Here is a 27,823-nt window from a genome sequence, read left to right on the forward strand (position 1 = left end):
TTGAGCGCAGGATTCGAGGTAGATCCATGGAAATTATATGTAATCCCCCGATGTGTTTCTCTGCAGGGGAATTTCATGCAACTGGGATAGATAGCATTGATAGAATTACTGCAGAGCTAATAATACCTTCCTTATTAAGTGGATATATCATGGATTATTGATCTTGATAGCTAAAGGAATTGTTGCAATAATAATGGCAAGTATTATTTGCAGTTAGTGGAAAACAAACAACTTGATAAGTATCAGCACCTTTGGCCAATTAATAAGATAGTTAGATTTCAAAATCTAATACATTGTCTTGAGTCCCACAAAGGAGGGCAATATTATGATGTCCAACTAACTAAACCCATGCAATTGAGAACGATGGTGAAAAGAGTTGACTTATTTTCCATTCTTTAATATAAATTTTGCTTCAAGAAACAAAGAGCCATCAAGCCAGCCTGTTAGATCTGAAAACAGCTCAGTTCGAATCTCACCACTATGTAGTTTTTATTAGCTTTTTTTTTTATAAAAAAAACGCACGTGAAAAATCATATCATCATAGGAAATAGAAAGCTTGAAGGTCATAGAAAGAATTGCTTCTCTAATCTCATGTTGAGTTCATTAAGATATCACCTTTCCTTCTATACAAATTGAAGCTACTGAATCCAAATTTTCTCACATCTAAGACTCAGTTTTCAAGTCATATACAAAAGAGGAATCACCCAAACTATTAAATGCATCACAAAAGTACAAAGATAGAGCATCTGAGGTGTACCAAATTTGAACATGTATAACTTTCCTAACTGCCTTCCATCTGCTGAGCTGAATGTGAAGCTTCGCCGGTCTGGAGAACGGCGGACTGCGTGTTACGGAAGCTGAACGAGCTTCTCTTGCTGGAAATGCTGATCCTCTCTGCCAAAGCATCCATCAATGAGGCATGATACATGTCACCGCTGCTCTCAAATATATGACTGGAAGGGCTCCATTGCTCCACAATTCTGGAGAGGACATTGACTGCTTGCCCCATATCAGGCCTATGATTATAATCCTTGGCACAGCATTCGACAGCCAATTCTGCAGTAATTTTGATGTTGTCAAGGGTCCCATCATCGAGGTTGAAAGATGAATCGATCGCGTTTTTCAGTTCATCCTCCTTACGCCAATTTTTCCTGAACCATGACACCAAATTTGTGCCCTCTCTTAGTCTCGGGTTGATCACTTTCTGCCCGGTGATCAATTCCATCAGTATTGCACCGAAGCTATAGACGTCGCATTTCGTAGTCACAAGAGCGGTCTCTGTAAAACGAAGCATTTCAAGTTAATTCAGCATAACAACTGCAGATGATCAATAAAACTCCCAAAAAATTATGTAGTCTTGTGGTGCATCGCAAAGTGAAATAGTTAAAGCTTTGCATGTGCAACCAGTTAAGATGATAAGGAAAAGATCACACTTTTCAAGTCTGAGAACTAGCTCAGCAGCAAGTTTACACACATCACTTGGTTTTTATTTGTTTCCTTAGTCTGGTGCAAGAGTACGTACTCAGAGCCCTTTCAAGTTTCAACAGTCTAAATAAAATAAAAAATAGATGCTATCCCTGAGCCAAGAGCATTAACTTCTATGATCTCAACTTTGTGATTACTAGAGCATGTTGAGCTCCACTCTTATGTAGCAGATCATGCAGATAGATGATTACATCATGGAAGGCCAAACGAAGAATATGCTTAGTTTGTCTGTGCTGAATGTCCTTGTTGTAGACATTCGCTTCCCTTTCTAATTAAAAAGAGAAACCCACAATACGTACTTGAGTATTGCATTGAAAACTTAACTTCAAAATAACGCAACTCTTGCATATCTCTCGTTTCATTAACTGAGAAGATTATGCTTTTCAGTACTAGGAATTCTTTATTGATATGCTGAAGTATGTATGATATGATGAACTAAGATGAAAACAGACCTACCTCTTTTCATCCACTCCAAGTACATATATTTCAATATATTCTTATTGAAACTCCGAAGTATGAATGCTGATATAATCATATAACCATGTTAGAAACAAGACATCCTTTTGCCTAGTTCTAAGGTAAAAAATAAGCAGCAAAGAAACGTTACTTAGAATATGACGGGTAAGAGAAGGGAAATGAGGATTACGTGCAATTTCAGGAGCAAGATACCCGAAAGTCCCTGCGAACTTCGTCATGAGAGAACCGCCATCCGGTACAAGCCGAGCCAGCCCAAAATCTGCAACCTTTGCCCTCATATCATCACCAAGGAGGATGTTGGACGACTTGAGGTCCCTGTGAATAAAGCTCTGGTTAGCCAAACTGTGCAAATACTCGATTCCCCTGGCCACATCCAGTGCAATGTTCATCCTCCTCTTCCAATCCAGTGGCTCCAATCCTTGTTCCCTCCAATTGAAAAGGTGTTCGCTCAGTGACCCCTGAGACATGTACTCATAGACCAAGAGCCTCTCATCACCATCAGTACAGTAGCCAAGGAGCGAAACCAAACTCCGGTGCCTGACCTTAGTGAGCACCGCGATCTCTGCTTCAAACTCAGCAAATCCTCCCTGCGGCACGACGCTGGCCTCCATCCTCTTGACGGCAATCCTGGTGCCGTCAGCAGGGAGCACACCTTTGTACACGACCCCAAATCCTCCACAGCCCAAGACATTCTCTCTGCTGAAATCATCGGTTGCCGTCCTAAGTGACTCAATCGAGAACACCATGTTGTCCCCTTCGGCGGCATGTGCGCCTGTAGGACTCATGCTCATCATCTCTATTTTGTTAGTGCTCGGTCTCTCAACGCTAACGTAATGTTGCTCCTGTGCCGCGGATGAAAGCCACAATAACTCAAAAAGGAACACGACAGCAACAACCGCCACGATCACAAACACTAACACTACAGCATACGCTGAAGACGGAAGCATCTCCATGTCCGGGTTCCCGTCGGTGATCACCGTAACCTTCTCGCTAAAGTTTGGAACTTCTCCATACAGCGAGTTGTTTGCAACATCCAATTTCTCGAGCAACGGCAAACTCGCCAGCGTTGATGGGATGTTCCCGGTGAGATTGTTGTTCGAAAGAATCAGCTGCTTGAGAGAAGAAATCGATGCAAACTTGGGCGAGATTGTACCGTTCAACCGCATCCTCTGGAAATTAATCACGGTAATGTTACCCCTTGCATTACAGCTGATCCCCGACCAATTGTTACATGGGTCATTCCCGCTCCAGCTCTCTGCAAACTTCAGCGGATACCCGAAGGACTCAATGATCGAGAGAAGCACATTTACGCGTGGATCGCACTTGCCGGGCGTCAAAAGACAGAATCTTTCTGAGTGGGGCACGAGATCCACCTCCTCGACCGAGCTCGGGAAGACGGGCACCGGACCCTGGAGGAAATTATTGGACAAAGACACCTCCTTCAGAGATTTCACCTCAATTAGCGACTGGGGTACCGGCCCGGTTAGCTTATTACTCCCTAATCGAAGATCATAGAGACTGGTAAGCAGCGAGAAGTTCGGTAGCGGGCCAGAAAAATCATTGAATTGGAGCCAGAGCTGCTCTAAAGAACTCAAATTGGCGACGAACTCAATGGAGCCGGAGAGGTGGGCGTTGCCCCTCTGGTTGTTGAGCAAGAGCTGGCGGAGCGAAGCGGGGGCGAAGCCGGCGGGAACGGGGCCGAAGAGGAGGTTGAAAGACAAGTCAAGGCGAGCAAGAGAAGGGAACGCAGTGGCCAAGAACTCGGGGAGGAGGCCGGAGACGTTGGCGGAGTTGGCGGAGAAGTTGACGAGGTGGTTGGCGTCGGCGAGGGAGGGAGGAATCGGCCATGGCTCGAAGGGGTTTCCGTCGAGGGAGACAGAGGAGAGGGAGGAGAGGCCCGAGAAGAAGTCGAGGGGGACGGAGGAGAAGAGGTTGGAATGGAGGAAGAGGGCTTGGAGACTGGAGAGTCCCGAGAGGGACGGAAGCGGTCCGGTGAGGGAATTGGACCGGAGATCCAGTACCGTGAGGGCGGTCAGGTTCCGAAGGTCCGCAGAAAGGGAGCCCTTGAGGCTGCAGTTTCCGGCTAGGATCTCGGTGACCCGACCTTCGGCGGAGCACATGACGCCAGGCCAGGGAGAGGGGGAGCACGGATCGGAACCGAACCAGCCAAGAATCGTGTCCGCGCCCAAGGAGCGGGCGAGGACCCGCATCGCCGCCGCGTCGCGGGGATCAGTCTCCGCCGCCGTTGCCGCTAAGGGGAGGAGGAAAAGGAAGAGGAGGAGGAGATCGCGGGTCGGGTTGGAGAACGGATCTTGGCGGTGGCGGGAATCCATTCTTTATTCTTTTGAATCAAGAAGTGAACGCGAGTGTGAGAGAGAGAGAGAGCGCGCAAATGGCGGGTCCCATGAGGAAAGCATTATTATAACAAGAGAGAGCAGTGACGGATCGAGATGGTTAAAACGGATCTTGACGGTGACGGGAAGGCGTAACCGTTTCTTTGCGTCAAGAAGGAAGGGAGTACGGAGGAGGGCAAAAACGGTTTCGGGTACAAAGCTGATGGGGCCCGCTTTAAGACGCCAGGCTCCTCTACAGCCCCAGTGTTTAGGAATTTCTTACATCAAGTACGCATAAAACAGTCAACGCTCTCTTCAAATACACACTGCTCCTACGTTGTTGCTGTTATTATTATTATTATTATTATTATTATTATCCTTATTTTGATATTAGAGTTTGACCTTGAAAAATCCAAAAGTAGTCAAAATCCTATACATCTAGATACAGCTGCTTCGAGAATGCCAACTGGATTAGTTGATAAAGTCAATGTATGTTGTAAACAACGACCTGAAGTATAGTAATAATTTGCTCAACTTTTACCAAAATTCCTCCAATCTCGAGTTTTTTTTTACTGATCACTATCTCTCTTCAATATATAATTTTGCTTAACTCTATTAAAAATTAGACCACATAATATTCAAACTATAATGTTTCGATAAAATTTTCTATTAAATATTAATTTTAATATTTTTAGAGGAAAATCGAATTCATGATAAATTTGTAGGACTTAACTATGGATTCGATTTTCATAGTATTTATTTTATCTTTTGAATGAGCTATTTGTCAGGTACTCTGTACATGGTCAAAAACAATCCTTTTGAAGAGAGAACCTTCTATTCCTATAATATTATTATCAGTTATTTAAAAAACTTAAGTTATTGAAGATTAATAGTTATTGAAAAAAGTGTTCACTCTCTCTAAAACCACTTATTGAACGAATGAGAGAGCCACAGTCCAAGTGAAATAAGATTTAATAGAAATCTAATAACCTAACAAATAATTATTACCGGCTCACTCAACCGAAATTGAAAATGAGTATATGATATGAATTTGAGACCACCTAGAATGTATTTGGCCCAAATAGAATTGGCCCACAGCGACTTGTTGACCATTCATTGATGGACCTAATCAAAATTTTCCAAATACCTCTTCTTTTAAAAAGAAAATTTTGATTTTCGTCCTTTTTCTATAAGTAGAGAAGCAAAAACCTCTTACCGTTTCCTCCCCGCGGTTTAAAATGTTCAAACTTTCAACGGTCAACATTCAAATCAAAACTACTTTTCCCTCTCTCCTTCTCTTTGAACCATTTACTCTGCCGAGTCTTGAGCTACAATTTCTTCACAAAACTTAGATAGACTTCCATTTGCCTTCTTAATCAGCTCTATAAACTCTCACACTTCAAACTCTGGATCAAATCTAATCTTAATATTCTCTCTTTGTAATTCTCATCCTTTGTCCCCCATCACAAATTATTCTCCATGCCTTTCTCTCGCCGAGCTCGGAAATCCGCCGTGAAGGAGATATTAGTGCAGAAGCCCCCCGATTCGGAGCCGCCGGTGCCGGCCCATTTCCGATGCCCGATATCGCTAGAGCTAATGAAGGATCCGGTGACTGCGACGTCGGGCATCACCTATGACCGCCAGAGCATCGAGGCGTGGCTCGACACGGGGCGCGCGACTTGCCCGGTGACGAGCCACGAGCTCAAGATTGAGGACCTTACACCGAACCATTCCATAAGGCGGATGATACAAGATTGGTGCGTCGCGAACCGATCCCTCGGGATAGAGAGGATCCCGACGCCGAGGATTCCGGTAACCGGCGACCAGGCGTCGGAGATTTTATCGGAGATTGCGGCCGCAAGTGGGAGGGATGACAAGGCCAGATGCCGCGAATTGGCTGCGAGGGTCAAGAACTTGGCGAAGGAAAGCGACCGGAGCCGGCGGTGCTTCGCGTCTAAAGGTGCCGGCCGGGTTCTGGCCACCGCATTTAGCTCGTTTGCTCAAGAGCATATGGAGAATTCGGCCGCCGGAGTTCTTGAAACGTTCTTATCCGCATTGATATCCGTGTCGCCGCTCGACAAAGACGCACTGCGCCACGTCGCCTTGCCGGGCTCCCTCCGCTCTCTCGTATTGACCGCCGATCACGGCGACTTGGCGGCGAGGCTCAACGCCGTGTTCTTGATCAAGGAGATCGTATCATCCGAACGAGAGTGGGCCACCATCGCTGCGAAGACCGAAGGACTAATCGAAGCATTGGTTAAGCTCATCAAAGAGCCCATATCTCCTCAATCCACCAAGTCTTCTCTTCTTTCCATCTACTATCTGGTGAATGGCAGTGGTGGCTCCACTGCCGCGGCCTTTGTCGAACTGGGAATGATCCCTACGCTGCTAGAAATCCTCGTAGACGCCGAGAAGAGCGTCTGCGAGAAGGCCCTCGCCGTCCTCGACGGGCTGTTGAGCTCCGAGGCGGGGAGGGTGAAGGCTCGCCGTAACGCGCTCGCCGTGCCGGTCTTGATCAAGAAGATGTTCAGGGTGTCGGACGCCACCACGGAGTTCGCCGTCTCCTCGCTTTGGAAGCTTTGCAAGGAGTCAAAGAGGGGAGGAGGAGAAGGAAGAGGAGAAGAGTGTTTGATAGAGGCTTTGCAAATGGGTGCGTTTCAGAAGCTATTGCTTCTCTTGCAGGTGGGCTGCAGTGATGAAACTAAGGAGAAAGCTGCAGGTTTGCTTAAGCTTTTGAATGGGTATAAGGGGAGAGGGGAGTGCATTGATACCATGGATTTCAAGGGGCTCAAGAGGAGCTACTGAGTGATGATAGTTTGCAGTGAAGTTAATTAACCATGCAAATATATGATTGTATCATTCTTTTTATTGTACAAAATTAGTGATAGTCTTGGCACTTCCCTTCTTTCTTCTTCCCTATATATGATTCCTTTTTTCACCATTTTCCTCTTTAACTTCTTTTTTGCCCTGCATGAAGACTTGGCCAGTTCAGATAACAGTCTAATGAAGTTTGAATTATGGTAGCATTAACAAGAAACTTATACAATATGAACTAGAAAATCGATACTATTGGTATTCAAAGTGAGAAATACTTGTATAATATGGACATCTTTAACTATTTGAGCACAATTTTATTGGCTAAATGTCTACTTTTTCATCGTCATCGTAATCCATGGCGTCGAATTTCCGGGCTTGGTGGAATCAACTGCAATGCTTCTTGGAAAAAAAAAAATAACTTTTATCATACAAATTAACTGCGAATGCTCCTATTTCAGAACGAAGAATCGATTACTAAGAAAGGCTCACACGTAGGTTTCTTAGAATCCCCACAGCTACATCTACTCTGGTGGTGCAAACCAAAACAAAATTTATAAATTTGACCTAAACTTGCAAGATCCCGTGACGTAATACTCTTCTAGACTGCTTGTTTAATGAAGAGACCAATTCAAATGTCTAGATTTGACCACCCACGTCTACCAAATGCATATCCAGCGAAATGCCCTGATGAAATCAAAATGGTGTCAGAAGTTTACAAGGAATTCAGACGTACATCTGGGTTGATTCATGACCTTTTCCTAGCATTGTTAGTTTACTCCTCCCCTGTTTGTTTTCACAATATTTTGATGACACCAAGCATGAATTAAATTGACTTTGTCCACGTCCCAGAAGACGAACAAATATTCTGTTCACAGTTTGACTTGTGCAGTTGAACATTGACCCGTCCTTGCAATCTAATGTAGGACAAAGTATAGAGGAGGAAATAGAACATCAATTTTTAAAGATAAAGAAGATATTGCAACTTCAGGACATAGAAAGTTCAGATCATCATGTAAGGTTTCTGTGTAATTGGCAACATGTTTAGTGTATTCTCTTTTATGTCGAAACATCTAGACGGTTTGTAGGAGTATATGCACAAATTTATAATAATCTATGTAGAATTTTAAGAGAAAGGAAAATTCTTATATAAGTGATTCTAGACACTATAAAAGTGGTTTAAACTTATAAGTTTAAGATTTTTTGATGTATATCCATAAGAAAACTCGTTCTAATCAATCTGATCGAGAAAAAGTACTTTTTGATGCTCTGCCGCCCCTTTAATTTTTTTTCTTATTAAATATTTGTCTGTCGTCTTTGGTATTTTTTTTTTTTTTTCATTTTGACCTTTAATCTCTTCTATTATTATGTTTGTGTTTCTGTCAGTCTACAATTTTGCATTCAATTTTTGTATGTCATTTATATTTCTACTTCATGTGCCCTTTTTTTTATATATTACTCGGATAGTTTTCTAATTTGTACGGGGAAGTATGATGCCTCTTATACTATGTAAAATCCTCTATTAGTTAGATATTTCATTCTTATGAATATAATAAAATCGAAAACGGGTCTCACTCATAAAAATAAAACTAATCATATTTTTCGTGCAAATTTCCTCATAAAATGTGAACTTGTATTAAAAACATAAAATAAATTTCGAAATCTTATTAGGATGAGAGAAGGAAAAAAATTAGAAAAAAGAAAGGAAAGAATAAAAATAAAAATAAAAATAAAAATAAAAATAAAAGGACTTGGATTTGCAGGACCCAGTCCCTGATCCTTCTAGGCTCAAACTGCACCCAAGGAGGGTCCCTCTCTATTGGCGACACGTTATGCTGGACGGATGCATCCTGGGGTGGTAGCTTCTTCTGTCTGTAAACTCTGGAAAGGATTGGACTTAAAAACTATAGCACCCTAATGAATAGACCACAGACTCCTTAAACTGGAAGAAAAAAAAAAGAAAGGAAAGGAGGTTGGCAAAATTTCTTCAAAATCCCACTAACCCAGCAGTAATATGATTGAAAAAATTCCAAAATCTTAAAAGCCGCCTGATTCGATTACCTCGAATACCAATTTAAATTAACGGCCTTGATCTCAATATAGACTTGTGGAACAATGTTATTCATCCGATCCAGGTTGCCGCGGCCTCAATCATTAGTGAAGGACGTTATCTACACAAATACTTATCTATGCAAGGTGATCGCCTAAGAAATAATTAACACACTCGCCTAACTACAGTACCAATTAGTAGTGAATCCTTGTGCCTCCAAAGTATAATCGAATCAAAGCCATCAAATTATAGAATATGCTCAGCGTGCAAAGCTGCGGCACCGAACTGAACTGTAACGTCTGCGTCCCAGAAGATGAACAAATATTTGACTCATGCAGCTGAACATTTCCTTGCAATCTATTGAAAGTAATGCAGGACAAAGTATGTAAAAGGAAATAGAACGATGTAGCAACTGATAGTTCTGATCTACAATACTCAACATGAAGAAACCATCCAGTGGAGATGTGGTGGAACGAAGAGTTGGACAGCAAGATCGCTGTATCCACCTGCAGCAACAAAGGAGAAAATCACATAACAGTTCAACGATAATGAAGATGATAACATCACGAGAGCTTGTTATATCAAATAGAGGAAATTAGTTCTATAACATCAATCAAACAAATGGCAAAAAACAGTCAATATTTGAATATCACATAATATTTGAACATGTCATCTTTCCTAATATAAGCAAATAAATGGTAATAAGATAACTTCCATGACTAGTACATAATGTCAAATTACTGCTTCAACAAACCCACCTTGTAAACACAACTGCAATAAATTTACGACGAATTAATTTCAATTTCCGAAGTATGTTTTCTTCCAGTCCTTGGATCTTTTCAAAGTAAAAGAAAACAGAGGCAACAATTTGCAACTTCTACATCTCCTCAGAGAATCCTTTAATTGTAGTGCTACACTGCTACTAGTTGGTGGTACAACATTGAACCACAAGTTCACAGAAAGTTGAGATGAGCCATAGGTCTTTGCACAACATGGTTCATCATATTTTCCAGACATGATTATTATACCGGAAGAGCAACTGAAAAGAAGGTTTCCCCACTACAGCTCTTAACAATCTATAAGAGAATCAATCATCTCTTAATATTATTCTCTGTACAGCTCTGAAAAAGAAAAACAAGCTTCCAGATTATTGCTCTAGATATCTTTGATAAGGTTGTCAAAGATCTGGGAAGTACAAATAATATTAGATCTTCATAGAACATAAATATAGGCCTAAAACTTCTACTACAACAATCTTGTTGAACATTAGTAGGAAATTACTATCTGCACTGACAATCAGTATTTAAGTTCCTGGTTCTGTCAACAACAAATGACAGAATTTTAATATCTAAGAAAACTTCAGAGGAGAAGTAACATAGAAAAGGATGGCTCTTGTAATCTTAACTTGTATTGTTCACTCTAGTAATATTAATTGTTGTAAAGTGAATATCATATCTAAGATTGAGGACTGTTCCCATATCCTTCCTGAGCTACATTGTATTCTCCGTAAATAACAATGCACTGAGGGTAATATTTTATGTACTATTTTGTTTCTCAAAATCCCTCCTTTAGGTTTCATGCTTCCAATTGTCATTTTCCCCATCTCTCTCCTGATCCATGCCGTGGAAACTAAAGCTTAGTCCTTGATTGGACAATAATGAACATCATGAAGTTCTTCTATCTGCCATCAAATGACAATAGTTTATGATAAACTAGTTTACAATTACCAAAACATGTAAAGTTTACATGGTTTATTTCAAAATGTTTGTCATAGAATTTTGCTTGATATTGCCATTAAGCTTTCTCAATTGAAAGTTCTGCAGCACAAACAACAGAACTGAATTTAATTGGAGAATGCACATGAAAATTGTTTAATGATCCAAGATAACTACATAGATGCATGTCCATGAAAATGCACGTGATTAGGTACCTATCTTTAAAAATGCACTAAAAAACCATTTTTCTATAGTACGTACAAATATTGATCAAAGAATAATCAGCAGTCTGACAAGTAACTGTCCACGAAACAGTGCGCACAAGAATACAAAATAGAGAACTTTGAACACAATCAACCGTGACATTGGTGTAAGTGTACGAGTATATCAACATGAGTGCCAAAACTGCTCGGTTGTATAAATATTATGTCATTACCAAGATTTTAATCAATTGTGTTTGAGAAGCAAATGAAGGAAACTACTACTCAAAAACAAGAAAAGTATTGACCTAAACTCCATTAGATTATTTCCACTGACCTAAACAGCAACAACTACTCAGTTTTTAGACGCTTTTCAGCTTCCTCCAATTCCTTAATTTCCCGCTGGTATTTGGAAATGCGGTAAACGCACCTGTTCCATCAATCAGAACATAATAACAATAAGCACGATATTAACAGAGATCTGCATACCAACTTGCAAGTTATATGTTTTTGTATACCAATAAAGGAGGCAAGCTGAGACACATAGAATGGCATTCCTTTGAGCTTTGAAGATCTGCAAAGAGGAAGAACAAGTTATAATAGTGATGAATATTCTCAATTGAGGATTTATACATGTACAGATCATTCTGGTTTATTATTTGCTTTCCATAAAACCAAGAATTATCTCTACTGGAAGATCGACATAAGACAATTCTATGCAACTTCTAGGGAAATATTACCAAGATCTTCAAATAAAATATGACCAAAAAGCTCAATCCTGACTGTCTTTAAAGCTGCTCATTTCAAACCCTAGATTTGCATGCATTAATAAATAATAATTATCTCACTGTTTCCATATCCAAGTGCACAATGATTTGCCATATTATCTCAAGCGCAAATTAACACACTTGGCACATAATGTGCTACAGTTCAACTGCATAGTTACCTGATAGACAAAAGATCTAACAATACCCCTACTTTAAAAGACTGATAATGTCAAAATATGCACATCAACCTGGAATACAATTTAAGCAACAAGAAGCATGACTTCAAGTTTCGATTCAAGATCTTGGCAGTCTTACTCAAAAAAGAAAAGAAAAAACCAATCAAACCCCATACAGATATAATCACATTATCACATTTGCACAGAAATTCATCTTGATAGATCTAATTTACTGCACATAAACTTAGGAAGGAAGAAGAATTTATCATGAAGGCATGGACTACTAGTAAGAGAGAAATAAAAACTAAAAAAATTCCAAAAACTAGTGCTATACTCGGAACAATATGATACCGTTTCCAGTTAACCATTTATCGAACATCACTGATATTTTTATGAGTCTCATCGAAACTTAATAGGATTAGGCTCCCATTCTCTTGGCATACACGGTATTATGGTATTCTACACCTTCAATTGATAAATGACTACCAGCTTTAAGACTCAAACCAAAGAATCAAACAATGGTAGTCAATACCTTCAACAGGTATTGCACTCTATAAGCACGCTTTAATCTAACATTTATGGCCGCAGTAAACTAGTTCTCCTGTTCACTAGACTCAACTATATGAAAATTTCCTTTCCCTCAAGTGTTCCATAGATTAAATCAGACCAAAATTTAAACAACCCCCATCATAGGGTACTTACCGCTTTCTCATATCGGGTCCTCTCCTCAGCCGTGCAGATGTCCGAGCTGCACTCCAACCGGTGCTCGTTCTTCCAGTACAAATCTACACCCAAACAGATTAAACAAGCAGCAAAAGGGATTGATTACAGTCAAAATCGAGAGAAATAAAGAATCCGACGGGAGAAAAGTTAACGCAAAGGAACCCAAGAGCTGGAATGCCGCAAAGGGGATGACGAAGGCGGCAGGCTGCAGTAGAAGGGACGTCAGATCGATGAGACGAGACTTGACGATCCTTGGGGCAGGCATGGTCACGAGAAGCGCCATCGCCGCCTCCGCGGCCACTACGCAGGTCAGGATCAGCCATTGCAACGCCATGTCTACTCTCTCTTTCTCTCTCTCTCTCTCTCTCTCTCTCTCTCTCTCTCTCTCTCTCTGTAAAGTTAGTTTTGAGATCGCCGACTAAAATTAGGGGAGAGGGAAGGAATACGGTGAGATGAACTACCGGTGAGCTTACCGCTCTGTTTCTAGAATAAAGTACGGGCTGGGCTTGAACTCTCTGTGGTCTCCGATAGAGTAAAGCGGATCGGATCCGGCGTAGATCCATGAAAAATCTGAAAACCAAACCTGTTAATTTGTGGGTTCTCATGACCGAAGCCAAATCCAACTGGAACGTGAGATATTGGATCGGGTTTCACACACTGAACGGAATCCAATCCTTCAAGCAATCGACTCTTTAAAATTTAGATCTAGTACAATGGGCTGGCCCCTTTAGGAATTTTAGTCGCTTTTTTCCATCTCGTACAAATAATGGCCCTAAGAGTTAGTAGAGTCAAAAAGAAGAAGAAGAAGAAGAAGAAGAAGAAGAAGAAGAAGAAGAGAGTAGTGAATCCTTGTGCCTCCAAATGGATAAATGAAGTCGGATCAAAGCCATCAAATTATAGAATGTGCTAAGCTGTGCACCAAACTGCTCTGTAACGGCCGCACTAACTGCTTTATATCATCCACCACTCATAGGTGGCCACGTCAGAGAGAAATGGACCTCGACGCGCCGCTTCCGTAACTAACCGCCTCCAGCTCCCACACCACCGCGCATACGTGAGACACTCTTCCCTATGAGAACAGCTCAAAGCTTACCTTATAATTACCAAAATATCCTTCCTGGCAAATTTAGTTTCTATTTCTCCTCCGCGACCTCCTCCAAATCCATGGGCATGCCCGTCATTCCATTGGTTCGAATGAAAGAGCGGGGAATTCTAAGGCGGTCTTCGTGGTAAAGACGATCCGTGGCGAAGACGAGAAGAAGAGAGAGAGAGAGAGAGGAGAGGGAGAGGAGACGGCGGCGGTAAGATGCCGATGATGATGGGGGCGGCGGCGGATCCGATGGCGAAGAGGAAGACGCGGGCGAAGATCTACGGGTTTCGGACTTTCCTGGGTCCGGGATGCCCCACCGCCTTCTTCTACGGCGCGTTCCGGGACAACGTGCGGCGATTCGTCCAGGAATGCAGCGACGTCGAGGAGTGGAGCATCGCCGGGATGCCGACGTGGTGCACGCTCCTCGTCGAGGAGCAAACCGGCGCCGTCGTGCCGCTCTACATCGTCGAGGAGTGCGTCCGCTTCTCGCCCAGACCCTTCTGCGACTACTGCCGATGCGCCGGTGAGATCTCGTTCTCTCTCTCTCTCTCTCTCTCTCTCTCTCGTCAGGGTATTTGCTGGAACGATTAGTGGTGGGAATTGGGAACAAGGGTTTCTCCGGTTGCATTAAATTGGGTTTCGTTTCGTTAGTTTGAGGTTTATTTCCATCAATTTCGTGAACTTTCTTTTTTCTTGAAATGACTCCACGAGAAGCGGTTGGTTCGTTTGCTGTATGTCTATCGTCTAGTTTCTGCTTAGAATTCCTTTCTTCGAATTTTTGTTGCTCCCAATTGGGAATTTTATTTAGCATTCAGTTCCAATTTTAGTTCTTTCGTGTCAAATTCCAGATATAATTCTACATTATTTCGGAAGGCATCGTTCGTGTAATTTCACTGACTATGTAGTGGTCTTTTGGAGAATATAACCAGGTTGGAGCCACCACTGGGTATCGAAGCGAAGGTACCACGTCATCATCCCGTCGGACGAGGACTGGGACAAGCCGCTCCACCCTGAGGCCTTCCACCGCCCCACCCACATCCTCCACGGCCTCGTCCACTGCAACGGATTTGGCCACCTCCTCGTCCTCAACGGCCGCGCCGCCGGCTCTCACTTTCTCTCTGGCTGCGACCTCATGGACTTCTTCGACCGCCTCTGCACCGCTCTTCGCGTTCGGTATTTATATTAATTCCGTAGCTCGATCCATCGCCGGTGTCCATTGTCTCTGACTCTCGTGTTGTCTACTATTGTGTGCCTAGGGCGATGTCGGTGGAGGACGTGTCCCGGAGGCGCTCCTTGGACCTCCGCCTCCTCCTCGGCGTCGCCTACGGCGAGCCATGGTTCGCTCGGTGGGGTTACCGCTTCGCCACGGGCAGTTTCGGCGTCACAGAGGTCGCCTACTCCCGATCCCTCCACCTCCTCGCCTCTCTCCCCATCAAATCCCTCTCCCCTGACCCCGCCAGCTCCCCCCGCCCCCACGTGCTCCGCCGGATAGCCGCTGTCTACCGCCGCATCTCCGGTAAGCCCCTCCTCACCGTACGGGAGCTGCTCCGTTACATGCTCGACATGAAGCACCGGGACCCACCTCCCGTGCTTCCTCCTCAGCCTTCGCCGGGGCCGGTGAAGATTCGGAAACGGCCGTACCGGAACTTCGACGAGGTGGTGGCGGAGATTCCGAGCCGGTGGCCGTCGCGGCGGCTGCGGTTCGCCGCGGAGGTGATCGTGGAAGCGCTCCGAGAGAAGGAAGGGGGCAAGATGACGAGGCAGGAGGTGCGCGACGCGGCGCGGCTCACCATCGGCGACACGGGGCTCCTCGACTACGTCATCAAGTGGCTCGGCGACTCCGCCGTCGGCGGCCACGTGATCCGCCGCGTTCCCCACCCGACGACGCGCGTCCTTGAGTTCAGTCTTGAGGAAGCACCCATGCCCTTGGAAGAAGACGAAGAAGCTGAAGTAAACCACTACCACTATCCGAGCCAGAGGGAGGTGGAGAAGGACGTGGCGAGCTTGTATTGGGCACTGGTGGAGGGTCAACAGGGTGCGGTTCGAATGGTTTTGGATTGCAAACACTGGGTGAAACGTTGGGGATTGGGGGACGAAAGCGACGACCGGCTCCGTTTCGTGGTGGGGTGGAAGCCGCGCGGGTGGGAGATGGAGGAGCTGACACGGCGGCCACTGCCACCCGGCGAGGTGGTGGTGGTGGAGCCGCATGCGTCTGTGGGGGAGCTCCTGGCTGACGTGGAGCGCGCGATGCGGGACACGTACTGCTTCCTGGAGAAGTTCGAGGCGGAGGAGGTGGAGGGTTTGGAAGGGGAGGAATGGGACCCGGTGCTGGTGTGCGGGGCGGAGTCCGGGGCAAGCGTGTGGGTGAGGGGGAGGGGCGCGGACATGGAGTGCGAGCTGCGGTACGAGGGCGGAGCGGACACGTGGGCGGTGGGGTGCGCCTGCGGGGCGAGGGACGACGACGGGGAGCGGATGGTGGCGTGCGACGCGTGCGACGTGTGGCACCACACCCGGTGCGTTGGGATCGAGGACGACGACCCCGTGCCGCCCATGTTCCTCTGCGCGCCCTGCGGGAACGGGCTCCTCCACGAAAGCGAGGTGCTCGACGATGTGCCGGTGTGAGTATTTCTTTTGCTATGGACCTGCTGATTGATTCGAACAATCACCCTTTTCCTGTAAAGCCGATTCGTGACACATTCTTTTGTTACTTTGACATTGATTACTTCGTTTTTTTTTTTCCTTTTCCCAATTCAATCGACGACTGTGTAAACATTGTATGAGAAAAATAATAATTTGGATAGAGTCGTGGAGGTTAGCTCGGTTCATGTGGCTGTGGCGGCAGCAGAAACGGGTCTTCTACTTAGACAAAAATCATTGGGTTGGATGAATGTAACACACACACACACACACACGATGTCATTTCTATATATCATAGCCAATGGGCCATGAGCACGCACCGCAATATGTAACAAGGGAAAATAAAACTTGGTGAATTTTTTCGGAGTTTGTGTTTAAAACGCTTATATAGAAAGAAGGTACACGTTTGACTCATTCGTGCAACCCTTTTGTGGTGAGAAGAATCAATGGGCTCCCTATGGAGGGAGTGACGAATGCATTGTAGAGCGTTACTGTCGGAACTTTATAGTGTCCGAGTGTCTTTCTTATCTATCGCAAATTCATTGCGATCCCATAGTTCTCTTAGATTGATGGTTGACGGTAAGCTAAGTATGATCCTAAAATTTTCTCCTGCTTGGATTCTCGGAGAATTTCCACGTAAATCAAGTATGCCTCGTGAATTGCTCTCTTTTCTTGTTATACCACTTAATTCTCTTTCGTGAATCTCGAAGCAAATCCAACGGATATTTCCCTCTCCTACGGCTCTAATTAGTAATAATCCAGCCTGGTCCGGCATCGACCTCCCTCCCACCCTCGTCTACTGTTCCCCGTTTCCTCCTCCCCCGTGGAGAGAAGATAGAGAAAAGAGAGGAGAGATCCAAAGATCTCATCTAGAAGTCGGCAATGGTGCACACGGCTTATGACTCGGTGGAGCTCCTCAAGGGCTCCCCCGCCCGGATAGATACCATTGCCTCGTACGCCTCCAAGCTCCTCCTCGGCTGCTCCAACGGTTCCCTCCTCATCTACTCCCCCTCCTCCGCCACCATCTCCTCCGATGACGTCGCTGCTTCCTCCCCCGATGCAGAGATCCGCCGCGAGGCCTACGCCCTCGAGCGATCTGTCTCCGGCTTCTGGAAGCGCGCCCCGGTCGCCATGGAGGTGTGCCGGTCGCGCGACCTCCTCCTCTCCCTCTCTGAGTGGATCGCGCTCCACCGTCTTCCCAATTTGGAGACGGTGGTAGCGGTGGGGAGGACGAAGGGGGCCAACATCTATAGCTGGGATGATCGAAGGGGTTTCCTTTGCGTCGGGAGGCAGAAGAGGGTCGGTATCTACCGCCTCGATGGTACTACTCGCCTCCCATCGTCTCAGCATTTAATAAAACGCTCTATAAATTCTCAATTTGTCGGCTTTTTCTTGTTATAGGTGGTCGAGAATTTGTGGAGGTGAAGGAGTTTGGTGTTCCTGATGTGGTGAAATCGATGGCTTGGTGCGGGGAGAACATTTGTCTGGGGATTAGAAAGGAATACATGATCATGAATAGCATGACTGGTGCGCTATCAGAGGTGTTTCCTTCTGGGAGGTCGGCTCCTCCGTTAGTTATCCCTCTTCCTTCAGGGGAGCTTCTTCTAGGGAAGGTAATCCTGTATCTGTTGCACTTCCTTTCTTTCTCGTAGACTCGTTTTCCTAATTTGTATTTTGTTGCTTGCTTCAACAGTCATCATCTGTCATCTAATGTGCTCGTTGCTTTTCCATGCTACAGATTGAGAATTGAATACTTGTTAATTAAATCTGATAGATGGTGTAAATTATTCTTTTGGGGTGGGAGGGGTGGGGGTTAAGAATTGTGGGTACAATGTCGTACTTTTAAACTCTCATTAGACTGTAATGGAAAATTTTGAAGCTCCAAGATGTCTAAACTTACTAGCTTCTGTCTCAGTCAGTAGTCTTTATTGAACACTTCTTTTATTCAGCACCGCAAAATGCCTTATTCTAGGATAACAGGTTTCCCTAATTCGATCATGCCTTCGTCGGTTCTTCCACCACCATTCAGAACTTTTTGTTTCCTTATGCTATCTATTATTTTTTATAGCATAAGCTTTAAGAGCTTAACCAATCGTGTTCCCCTTCTAATCAGCTGGTCTTTCTTGATAACTTTGGGAACCCAGCTCTGTCTTTTGGCCTCACTTAAATTTGAGAAACATTTGTGTTAGTTTAGACCACTAGAATTTTCTAACATTTTGCTGTGATGTCATCCATGATGTCCCATAAAATGATCTTGTAATTGTGGAATAAGGCTAGCAGGTCAGAGTGGTAAGCTTATAGATGCACTTTCTCAGGAATAACAAGAGATAAACATCCTGAAATCATTATCAATGTCCAAACTTCTCATTGAATGTTGTCAGCTAACATAAAGAGTTAGCATTTGCTCTCTTTGGATTTCTTTATTGTAGCTAATCATTTTTTCTCTCTCTTTTGAATGAACTCTTTCAATGTTACTATTGTTAGTTGAACTTCTGGTGTTGTTTATTTTATCTTTAGGACAACATTGGAGTATTTGTTGACCAAAATGGAAAACTTCTACAAGATGGCAGGATATGTTGGTCTGAGGCTCCTGCATCTGTTGTCATCCACAGGCCATATGCCGTAGCTCGTCTGCCAAGGCATATTGAGGTGACTTAGTCATTTTTTCTTGTCATTGACATAGTTAAACTTTTTGGAATTATTGATGGTTCTATCATCTAAATTCCCTGATGCAAAAATTAGTGCAGATACGATCCCTTAGGGCCCCTAATCCGCTCATTCAAACAGTTGTCCTCCGTGATGTCCGTCTTCTTCTTCAGACCAACAATTGCGTACTTGCTGCACTAGGCAATTCTGTTTTTTGTTTATTTCCTGTCCCTCTTGGTGCTCAGGTAAACTTTAATTAGTTAGTTAGTTTCATTCCATGTCATAATTGGTAATGTCATGCATATTTGTTGCAACTTAACTGGTACATTTCTCTTCTCAAATTGGAAAAATATCGTTTTGCTAAAATCTGGGATGATATTTGATATTTCTACGTAGATCTGATTTATTTTCTTGAATTGAATTGTTTTATTAAGATCCAGCAAATGCCTTTAGTCAAAACAACAGCCACCTTCAAATCAATTTATTATTTCAGTTATTAAGCCTTCATAAGTCATGTCAGACTCATGGCTATATCTTGGCAAAAATTGACATGACATGATTGCATATCATTCATATAGCTATACTGGCCATTTGATGTAGTTTTAAGACCAAAAAAAAATAAAAAATCCATGACCTTAAAGATATAAATTGTTCAGTTTGCACAACATTTTGGTTGCTTTAATGTAGTTTATAACATCAAGAAATTTGACTCTTTGGCTTCCTAAAATATATTGACATGGTTTCTCTAAATCTAGATATATCATTTACCTCTCCACTAGTCTCTTATAAATATATATAGGAGATTGTGAGAGTTGTTTCATGGAATCCCTGTATGTAATTAATGTAAACAATGGATAAGAAAAGTTACTAATGAGTAGGCAGAATTTCTTTTCAAAAAAGGACTATTGGAGTTAAATTGTCATCAGTTCGACCTATTTCATAAAACGATGGTAGGTCTGTAGATCTCACAGGCAGGATTGTTCCTTGTTTGCTGTTCATTGGCTTACAGATAGTACAGTTAACTGCATCTGGAGATTTTGAAGAGGCCTTGGCCTTGTGTAAGCTACTTCCTCCTGAGGATTCCACTCTGCGTGTCGCAAAGGAAAGTTCCATACACTTAAGGTAATTATTCATCACTGGATTATATACTCATAAAGGATATCTATGAGCAATTAGTGACATATATGGGCCAGTATAGCTGTCTTAAACAGTTGTGATGATATATTTTCTGTAGCTGTCTTGAACAGTTGTCTTGATATATTTTCTGCAATACGTCCTGTGATATTCACTGTTCTGGCTTTGATACTAACATTAAATAGGATTTTTAGCTGTAGCTACTTTGTTCATATAATTAAAAATTTTCTGTCAATCTTATTAAGTTCGTCTTACTTATTGTCTTATTCTAATATGGTTGGTAACACTTGTGAACTGAGTCACTGACTACTTATAGCTTAAATTTGAGTAATAAAACCCTCAATAAGTCTAATAATGCTAAAAGCAGTGTCCTGGACATATTATGTATACATACATGAAATTTGGCTGTAGTTATGGATTTATTAAAATGGTCCCTGGATCGTTGTTGCTTATATGTTTTTTACTTTTCAGATATGGTCACTCTTTATTTGATAATGGGAGCTATGAGGAGTCGATGGAGCAATTTTTAGCTTCACAAGTGGATATCACCTATGTTATGGCTCTATACCCATCAATTATTCTTCCCAAGGTGCTTAGTATTGCTGAACCTGAGAAACTGCAAGACTTAACAGATACTTCACAATTATCAAGGGAATCATCAGATGCCTCGGATGAGATAGAATCATCTTCATTACAACTTCAGACATCCGATGACAAATCTACACTTGAAATGAAGAAAATGAGTCACAATGCGCTTATGGCCCTTGTAAAGTACTTGCAGAAGAAAAGATATGGTATTATTGAGAGGGCGACAGCTGAAGTAACAGACGAGGTTGTCTCAGGAGCTGTGCAGGACAGTATGACATTGTCTGACTTGTATAGGCCAAAGACTTCAAGCAAGGTATGTGAATATATTATGTATAGTATTCCTAATCTTCCCAACTAGCTTTAATAAACTTACTACATAGTAGGCATGACAAAATTATAGATGAGCAGGAATCATGTGGTAGATACTAGACATCAAATATTATTGTCATATTCTCTATAAAACTGGTAAGCCGCACTGCTAAACAACTCAAACTCAATATGTGCTATCATTTAGATGAATCTGTTGTTTACTATGGTATGCTGTTTGCACATCAGGCAGTGTAAGCTGATTTACATATGACACTTTTTTTTCTAGAATATATAATAAAACCACATCCTGTTGGGGCCAACTAAATTTTTTTTGCTAACTGGAGCCCTACCTGAGAACGCCAATATCACTTTATAGTCCTTTTACAGATTCTTCTTCTTAAGGCACAGATGATGTCATCACAAGATACTGGAATGAGCAAATTTGGCAACATTGCAACCTCTATATTTTAATATTTGGAAGAATAGATTTAAGTTTTACTATCAGGTGTAAGAGGGAATTTAGCCTGGCAATTTCCACTGATTTTAGCCCCCTCAAAATGAAATTGTCTTGTAAGATAGTCTGCTGTGTTGAAAGCTTTTTAATAGATTGGTTTTTGTCGCCTGATGCTTGTGCCATTCTACTGTATTATCTCTTGTCTATGTTCTTTGAGGGCAATGTGCTATATATTGGCAGGTAGAAATTAAATGTCATTAAATTATCATGATCAACTAATTTCATTTCTAACTCTTTTGTACAATTTGTGTTACTAGAAACGCAGTAAAGCTCATATTAGCTCTGTAGCCAGAGAGAGGGCAACCATACTGGACACAGCGCTGGTTCAAGCTCTTCTTCTTACAGGACAGTCATTTGGGGCAGTAGAGTTATTGAAGGGCCTCAATTATTGTGATCTAAGAATATGTGATGACTTTTTAAGGGAGAGGAACTACTATACAGTGTTACTGGAGCTTTACAAGAGTAATGAAATGCACCGTGAAGCTCTCAATCTCCTTAATAATCTAGTTGAGGAATCGAACTCAAGCGTCACAAATTCTGAACTCGGTCAGAAATTTAAGCCTCAGATGATCATTGACTATCTCAAGGTATGTTGTCTTTATGCTGGTGCTTTCTTTTATACCAAAATTGTTGCCTTTATTGTGCTTAGCAAGTCAACCAACTGAGTTTAAGACAATATTTGACAATGTTATGTTGAAATTTCTCCGCTTTCTTGCAATTTTTTTCTTGATTGGTGATTTTAATACCATTGCGTATGTCCAACCAAGAAGTTGGTACTAAATACATGTGAGCGCAATTACCACTCGTAAGTCGGAATCTTGTCATTTAGATCCAAGAAGTATATGGAATAGAAGAACTGCAATCTAGAAAGCTTGTTTCAGTTTAGTGTTGGCATTGTGTTTCACCAGATCATCTCTCACAGCCATTGATTTTATACTTCTATTAGCCTTCCTGTGGTGTGAAAATTTTGTATTGCCTAGGTCTTACTTACAGTAAAATTTGGGCACTGCATTTTTCTGCATTTATAGGATTTGGATGATATTGCATGTGGCAGTGGCTTGTGCTTCTCTACTTCTGACATGAGTTTGTTTATGATATTTGTTGCAGCCTCTTTGTACGTCTGATCCTATGCTTGTATTAGAATCCTCTTTGCATGTACTGGAGAGCTGTCCAACAGAAACTATTGAGCTCTTTCTCTCTGAAAATGTGCCAGCAGACTTAGTCAATTCATATCTGAAACAGCATGCTCCATACATGCAGTCCATGTATTTAGAGCTTATGCTTTCGATGAGTGAAAATGGAATCAACCCTAATCTGCAAAATGAGCTGGTACTGCACTCTCTCATGTTCTGTGTGTGTGTGTGTGTGTGTGTGTGTGTGTGTGTGTGTGTGCGTGCGCGCGCCTGATGCTTGAAACTTCTATTTGTCAGGTGCAAATATACCTTTCAGAAGTTCTCGAATGGTACAAGGATCTCATGGAAGAACAGAAGTGGGATGAGAAAACTTACTCGCCAACACGGAAGAAGTTAATATCTGCATTAGAGGGTATCTCAGGGTATAACGCAGAGGTTATGTTAAAGCGCCTTCCATCAGATGCACTTTTTGAGGAGCGTGCAATATTACTTGGAAAATTAAATCAACACCATCTTGCATTATCTCTGTATGTTCATAAGGTACCAAGGCCCTACAGAAACAAACAATTAGTTACTTTGATACTCATTTCCTATCATATAAGCTAGTATTGAAAAAATTTCTGGAAGAGCCTTCATGCCGAAAACATGGTTTAACATGTCATGTTCCCGACAATAACTTCCGTGTTGGATTTGCAGCTTCAGTTACCCGAACTGGCAGTTGCATACTGTGATCGCATTTATGCAGCAGGATCGCAACAACCTTCAAAACCATATGCAAACATTTATCTTACTCTTCTACAAGTTTATTTAAATCCACGAAGAACAACAAAAGAAATTGAACGGCGAATTGTTCCAATACCTTCCCAGAACCCTGGGAATCAAAGGAGCGGTTTTACTAAACTCAAAGGTGGACGCATGGCCAAAAAAATTGCTGAGATTGAGGGAGCAGATGACACGCGCATTAGCCTTAGCAGCACTGATAGCAGCCGAAGTGATGGTGATGGAGATGAACTTGCTGAAGAAGGAGGTCCTATTATGTTGAATGAGGCACTTGACTTGTTGAGCCAGAGATGGGATAAAATCAATGGTGCTCAGGCACTAAAACTGTTGCCAAGAGAAACAAAGCTCCAGGTATAGTTGAATTTTTCCAAGAACCTTTCTCTTTCATTGTAATCTTTTCAGACTGCCAAGCTGTTAATGGATATGATAGATGAGTTGAATTCAGCAGCTGAGTTCCTTTACGGACCCTTATATTAGGAGAAGATAAACAGTTTCTACGCATCCTTTTAAAATATTAACAAGTTTCCTGTTGAAGTTCTCATGCTCTGGTGTTGTACTTGATTAAAAAGTCGGTCATATGTGTATGAAGTAGTCCATGAGTTTGTGTTTGGGATTGGTGGAGCTTAAATATATTGGGGTTTATTCAAGTGATTCATTTCATCTATGTGAGGGAAAAGGATTTGGGATGTCTGCTTCTCTTCTAGATGTGTGTAAATCATTATATATCTGGATTGAGTTTGTAATTGCAGTAAATTTTTTTTTTACATTGCCTGTCAATTTGATGCAACCCTTGATCTTGAGGAAGAATTAGATCAGACAAGATATTTGCCATAGAATTGATAATTCCAGTTGAGGACTAGATTACAAACTCATTTTATAATTCAAGCTCGTACTTGGAAGGAGTTTTCTTAAATTTCCTTCAAAAAGGGGAACTTATTTATTTTCCATAGATGATTCAAAACAAGGGAAACTCTATTTATTTTCCATAAATGCATTTATAATTTCTTCTTGTATTTTATGCTTACTTTCAGTACATAAACTCTGGTTTCTTATTCAGTCATGTGTCATGGCAGTAATTCTTCATATTATCAGAACTTTCGGTAAACATGTTATTTATAGATAGTATATAACTTTATATTGAGGTTTCCTGGATTTTACATTTCCATGAGTGGAGTAGCATGTTTGACAAATTGAATTGTACTGTCATTAGTGAAACCTATCGAGTAACCAAAAGAGGACTTATTAATTCTCAGAATAATGAGAAAATTTTGTTCTTTGACCACTTATCCAGCAACATTTTGAGGAAGAACATGTGCTGTTATAAATAATATACAATATAATAAACTAGTGATTTCTCTATCTAATGAGATGACACCTGATGATTTCAATTTGACAGAATTTGCTTCCTTTTCTTGAACCACTACTCAAGAAATCTAGTGAGCATCGACGGAATTGTTCGGTTGTCAAGAATCTGATATTCAGATCAAATTTGCAGGTCAGTGGCTCAGTGTTATGTGTGTCAGATCTTATGCTTCTTGAATCAATATTCAAAGGCTGTTATTCAGGCTTTTGATTGCAAATTTATAGTTTGTGGAAAAGCATTTTCGATCTTGCAATGGAAAAATCTGTTTTGAGTTTTCTACTCTGCCATATTTATTCTCATAAATATTATACACTGTTAGCCAGCTTGATGATATATGAAACTGATGACTTGTCTAGTACTTTGACATAATTACTTCTTTTGTGCCTTAGGTAAAGGAAGATCTTTATAGCTGTCGACAAACAGTTCTAAAGATCGATGGAGATAGCACATGTTCTCTTTGCCATAAGCGTATAGGAACCAGTGCTTTTGCAGTTTATCCAAATGGAAGGACGCTTGTGCATTTTGTCTGCTTTAGGGACTCGCAGCGTATAAAAGCTGTGAGAGGAGCACCCCCAATGAAGCGCATATAATATGCTTCTTGCCAAAGTAGGGTAATCTTTTTATGTTCTATCCTTTTTCAATCACATGTAAACATGAAAAAGGTGATGCATTAATCATTGTTCTCAGTAATACTCTAGGCTCATTGTATTGGTATCAACTAGGCAGCACTAAACAATTTTAACAAATTGCATTTACATTAGATTGCAGTATCGACGTAGCACATACATGGTATATTAGTTTTTGTTTTTTTCAGATTTGGTGTTTGAGAAGTTTAGGGACCCTTAAAGAGTTTGAATTTTTTTACGAACCAAATGTGGATTTAAACAAATTATGAAAATTTAGATGGTGGTAGCCACGGAAGTTATAGTTCTAAAGTTTTGGTTTTATGTAAATTGGAGGTCGAGATAAAAGATATAAATAAAATAGTAGAGGAAGGTCAGGATAGGATAGATTGGTAAATATCCGATATTGTGGCAGTCGTCAGAGGGGGGCGAATAGCTAAGGGTGGTGGTGGACGACCGTAAGTTAGGGTGGCTGCTGGAGGTGATGGTGACTATGGGTTGGAGATAGAATTAGTGTTTCTAATTTAAATCTACTCCTAAGAAAATAAACAATTATAATTAACTTACTTCTACTTTTAGATTATCTTACTCTTACTCTTAAGATAAACTTAAGACAAATAATTTCTCAATGCTTGGATGCTTGAATTAATAAGTAGAGAAGCTCAACCCCTCTATATATAGAGATTGGGTACAATGAGTCATACTCGGACTTAGTCCTAAATGCTTATACTATTCGAATTAGGACTTACCTTAGAGGTGTATATGATTTAATTAGATTTGTCTTATTGACTTCCATGACTTAATTGAACTTGTCTTAGTGACTCGTATGGCTTAATTAGACTTGTCTTAAAGATTTGCATAAGAGAAACATGAATCAAGTAATAAATAAATAGACTTGACTTAACTGACTCGACTAACTTAAGCCACATTGGTGGATCATAACAAATTTGTGGCTATTAGAATCATTTTTCTAGATATTATCAGGTGACTTGCAATAGGAATCATTTCAAGACACATCTACAAATGCTACTGTTTTGTCCTGCTTTTTTTTTAACTGTACTGAAGATTTGAAAATTAAAGTATGTCCTCATGTTTATACTGAGTTTCTATCTAAGGCATCAGTGGGTTAGTGTGTCAGATATAATTAGTTTCTGATATTTGAACTATCAGGGATGTCAATTAAAGATAAAGCAAGTCTTATCTTAAAATGTTGTCTTGTGCCAGTTGATTTTGTGAGGCATGCTGGAATGACCCTCATGTTTATACTGAGCTTCTTCTAAGGCATCAGTTGGCTAGTGTAGTCTGATATAACTAGTTTCTGATATATGAATCATCAGGGATGTCCATTAAAGATAAAGCAAGCCTATCTTAAAACGTTTTGTGCCAGTTGGATGTTGTGAGCCCATGCTGGAATGTAGGAAATTAGAATCATGCATCAAATGTATTAGATCTGTTATGCTCCACTTTAAAATCCTCCTTACTTCACGGTATTCATCTTATGTTAATTGAAGCATGTCCTTTTTTTATGAAGAAACACGTCCTTAACAATGTAATCTGGTTCAGATGTAAGTTCTTGTTGTCTACTCTCAAAGTATTGATATTCCAAGTGCGTTTAGCAATCAAAATTAATGTAATCTCATGTATTTGCAAGACAGGTAAGATTTAATAATAGAGTCTGTACTAATTCAGCAAGAGAGTGTGATCTGTGCTTCTTGTCGACTGGAACCAACATGATGCTTTGAACTCAAGCATCAGACTTATTATTGATATTCACGACCTATGCATTGGACGAGGCTTTGATGCTCTCAGTGCTTCCTAATGGTATTCTTTTGGGCTGCTGTCAGACCAAAGTATTATACTCCAGTCCACATGCAGGCCAATTTTATTGGCGAGATGTTTTGGTGTGCAATGGTTTCGTCTCTACTCTGCCTTGTGGCATTGAGCTGGTAGTCAGTGGTGCCAGTTTTGGAATTGCTATTGTTGCTTTTGCCCTCCATTTAACTGCTGTATCTTCTATCCGATTGTAAATAAACATGATTGTTTTGAGATACAAATGATGGTCATCACGATATCGTCAAGAAGCTTGCATGCTTGTAGCTTCATGTGATAAGGACGCATTGACCTAATTTGTTTGTGGAGGGATTGTTGTGTATATGAGAGAGTGTGGACACTGGACAGGTATCTTGTGATCCATGTCTGTTAACTGTTTTCTTCACTAGAGCTCTATGCTTGCTTTTGTTACACAAAAAGTTGCCATTTTCTTCAG

At 41.6% G+C, this 27,823-nt stretch overlaps 5 protein-coding genes across 7 annotated transcripts; 3 read left to right on the forward strand and 2 right to left on the reverse strand.

The window, feature by feature from the left end:
• Positions 1–616: 616 nt before the first annotated feature.
• LOC140787075 (receptor protein kinase TMK1-like) lies at positions 617–4,248 on the reverse strand. Its single transcript, XM_073135828.1, has 2 exons — positions 2,132–4,248; positions 617–1,278 (listed from the first exon to the last, which is right to left on the reverse strand). Exons 1-2 carry the CDS (start codon positions 4,170–4,172, stop codon positions 782–784), a joined length of 2,538 nt encoding a protein of 845 aa, XP_072991929.1. The 5' UTR covers positions 4,173–4,248; the 3' UTR covers positions 617–781.
• Positions 4,249–5,652: 1,404 nt separating this feature from the next.
• Positions 5,653–7,100, forward strand: LOC140787730 (U-box domain-containing protein 21-like). Its single transcript, XM_073136823.1, has one exon. The coding sequence runs from the start codon at positions 5,775–5,777 to the stop codon at positions 7,098–7,100; it is 1,326 nt and encodes a 441-aa protein (XP_072992924.1). The 5' UTR covers positions 5,653–5,774.
• A 2,283-nt stretch (positions 7,101–9,383) lies between these two features.
• On the reverse strand, positions 9,384–13,607 carry LOC140786149 (uncharacterized). Its single transcript, XM_073134381.1, has 5 exons — positions 12,903–13,607; positions 12,720–12,802; positions 11,593–11,648; positions 11,412–11,504; positions 9,384–9,665 (listed from the first exon to the last, which is right to left on the reverse strand). The coding sequence occupies exons 1-4, from the start codon at positions 13,072–13,074 to the stop codon at positions 11,426–11,428; spliced, it is 390 nt and encodes a 129-aa protein (XP_072990482.1). The 5' UTR covers positions 13,075–13,607; the 3' UTR covers positions 9,384–9,665; positions 11,412–11,425.
• Positions 13,608–14,046: 439 nt separating this feature from the next.
• LOC140787733 (PHD finger protein MALE MEIOCYTE DEATH 1-like) lies at positions 14,047–16,585 on the forward strand. Its single transcript, XM_073136826.1, has 4 exons — positions 14,047–14,353; positions 14,760–15,003; positions 15,087–15,417; positions 15,499–16,585. The coding sequence occupies exons 1-4, from the start codon at positions 14,047–14,049 to the stop codon at positions 16,450–16,452; spliced, it is 1,836 nt and encodes a 611-aa protein (XP_072992927.1). The 3' UTR covers positions 16,453–16,585.
• A 642-nt stretch (positions 16,586–17,227) lies between these two features.
• LOC140787319 (vacuolar sorting protein 39) lies at positions 17,228–27,822 on the forward strand. 3 transcript variants are annotated; one of them, XM_073136181.1, is made up of 13 exons: positions 17,228–17,788; positions 17,869–18,080; positions 18,985–19,116; positions 19,215–19,358; positions 20,123–20,235; positions 20,719–21,148; positions 21,916–22,245; positions 22,766–22,987; positions 23,089–23,331; positions 23,488–23,922; positions 24,968–25,066; positions 25,324–25,545; positions 27,213–27,822. In XM_073136181.1, exons 1-12 carry the CDS (start codon positions 17,350–17,352, stop codon positions 25,522–25,524), a joined length of 3,000 nt encoding a protein of 999 aa, XP_072992282.1. In that variant the 5' UTR covers positions 17,228–17,349; the 3' UTR covers positions 25,525–25,545; positions 27,213–27,822. The 3 variants fall into 3 exon arrangements, with proteins under 3 accessions (XP_072992282.1, XP_072992281.1, XP_072992280.1); XM_073136180.1 differs by having other exon boundaries at positions 25,324–25,540; positions 27,209–27,822; XM_073136179.1 differs by having other exon boundaries at positions 25,324–25,540.
• The last annotated feature ends 1 nt before the right edge of the window (position 27,823 follows it).

The sequence above is a fragment of the Typha latifolia genome, chromosome 4 (genome assembly GCF_019914945.1).
Source record: "Typha latifolia isolate L0001 chromosome 4, TyphaL0001v2, whole genome shotgun sequence".
NCBI lineage: Eukaryota > Viridiplantae > Streptophyta > Magnoliopsida > Poales > Typhaceae > Typha > Typha latifolia.

Excerpts from the sequence above, each read along its gene's own strand:
- LOC140787319 (XM_073136181.1), top strand. The coding sequence starts at position 17,350 with ATGGTGCACACGGCTTATGACTCGGTGGAGCTCCTCAAGGGCTCCCCC. Across the intron at positions 17,789-17,868 it reads CGGTATCTACCGCCTCGATG|GTGGTCGAGAATTTGTGGAG; the intron begins GTACTACTCGCC and ends TTCTTGTTATAG. Across the intron at positions 21,149-21,915 it reads GGCCAAAGACTTCAAGCAAG|AAACGCAGTAAAGCTCATAT; the intron begins GTATGTGAATAT and ends TTGTGTTACTAG.
- LOC140787733 (XM_073136826.1), top strand. The coding sequence starts at position 14,047 with ATGCCGATGATGATGGGGGCGGCGGCGGATCCGATGGCGAAGAGGAAG. Across the intron at positions 14,354-14,759 it reads CGACTACTGCCGATGCGCCG|GTTGGAGCCACCACTGGGTA; the intron begins GTGAGATCTCGT and ends GAATATAACCAG. Across the intron at positions 15,418-15,498 it reads AGCACCGGGACCCACCTCCC|ATTCCGAGCCGGTGGCCGTC; the intron begins GTGCTTCCTCCT and ends GTGGTGGCGGAG.
- LOC140786149 (XM_073134381.1), bottom strand. The coding sequence starts at position 13,074 with ATGGCGTTGCAATGGCTGATCCTGACCTGCGTAGTGGCCGCGGAGGCG. Across the intron at positions 12,803-12,902 it reads TGCGGCATTCCAGCTCTTGG|ATTTGTACTGGAAGAACGAG; the intron begins GTTCCTTTGCGT and ends GTTTGGGTGTAG. Across the intron at positions 11,505-11,592 it reads TCAGCTTGCCTCCTTTATTG|GTGCGTTTACCGCATTTCCA; the intron begins GTATACAAAAAC and ends TTGATGGAACAG.
- LOC140787730 (XM_073136823.1), top strand. The coding sequence starts at position 5,775 with ATGCCTTTCTCTCGCCGAGCTCGGAAATCCGCCGTGAAGGAGATATTA.
- LOC140787075 (XM_073135828.1), bottom strand. The coding sequence starts at position 4,172 with ATGCGGGTCCTCGCCCGCTCCTTGGGCGCGGACACGATTCTTGGCTGG. Across the intron at positions 1,279-2,131 it reads TCTTGCTCCTGAAATTGCAC|AGACCGCTCTTGTGACTACG; the intron begins GTAATCCTCATT and ends TTCGTTTTACAG.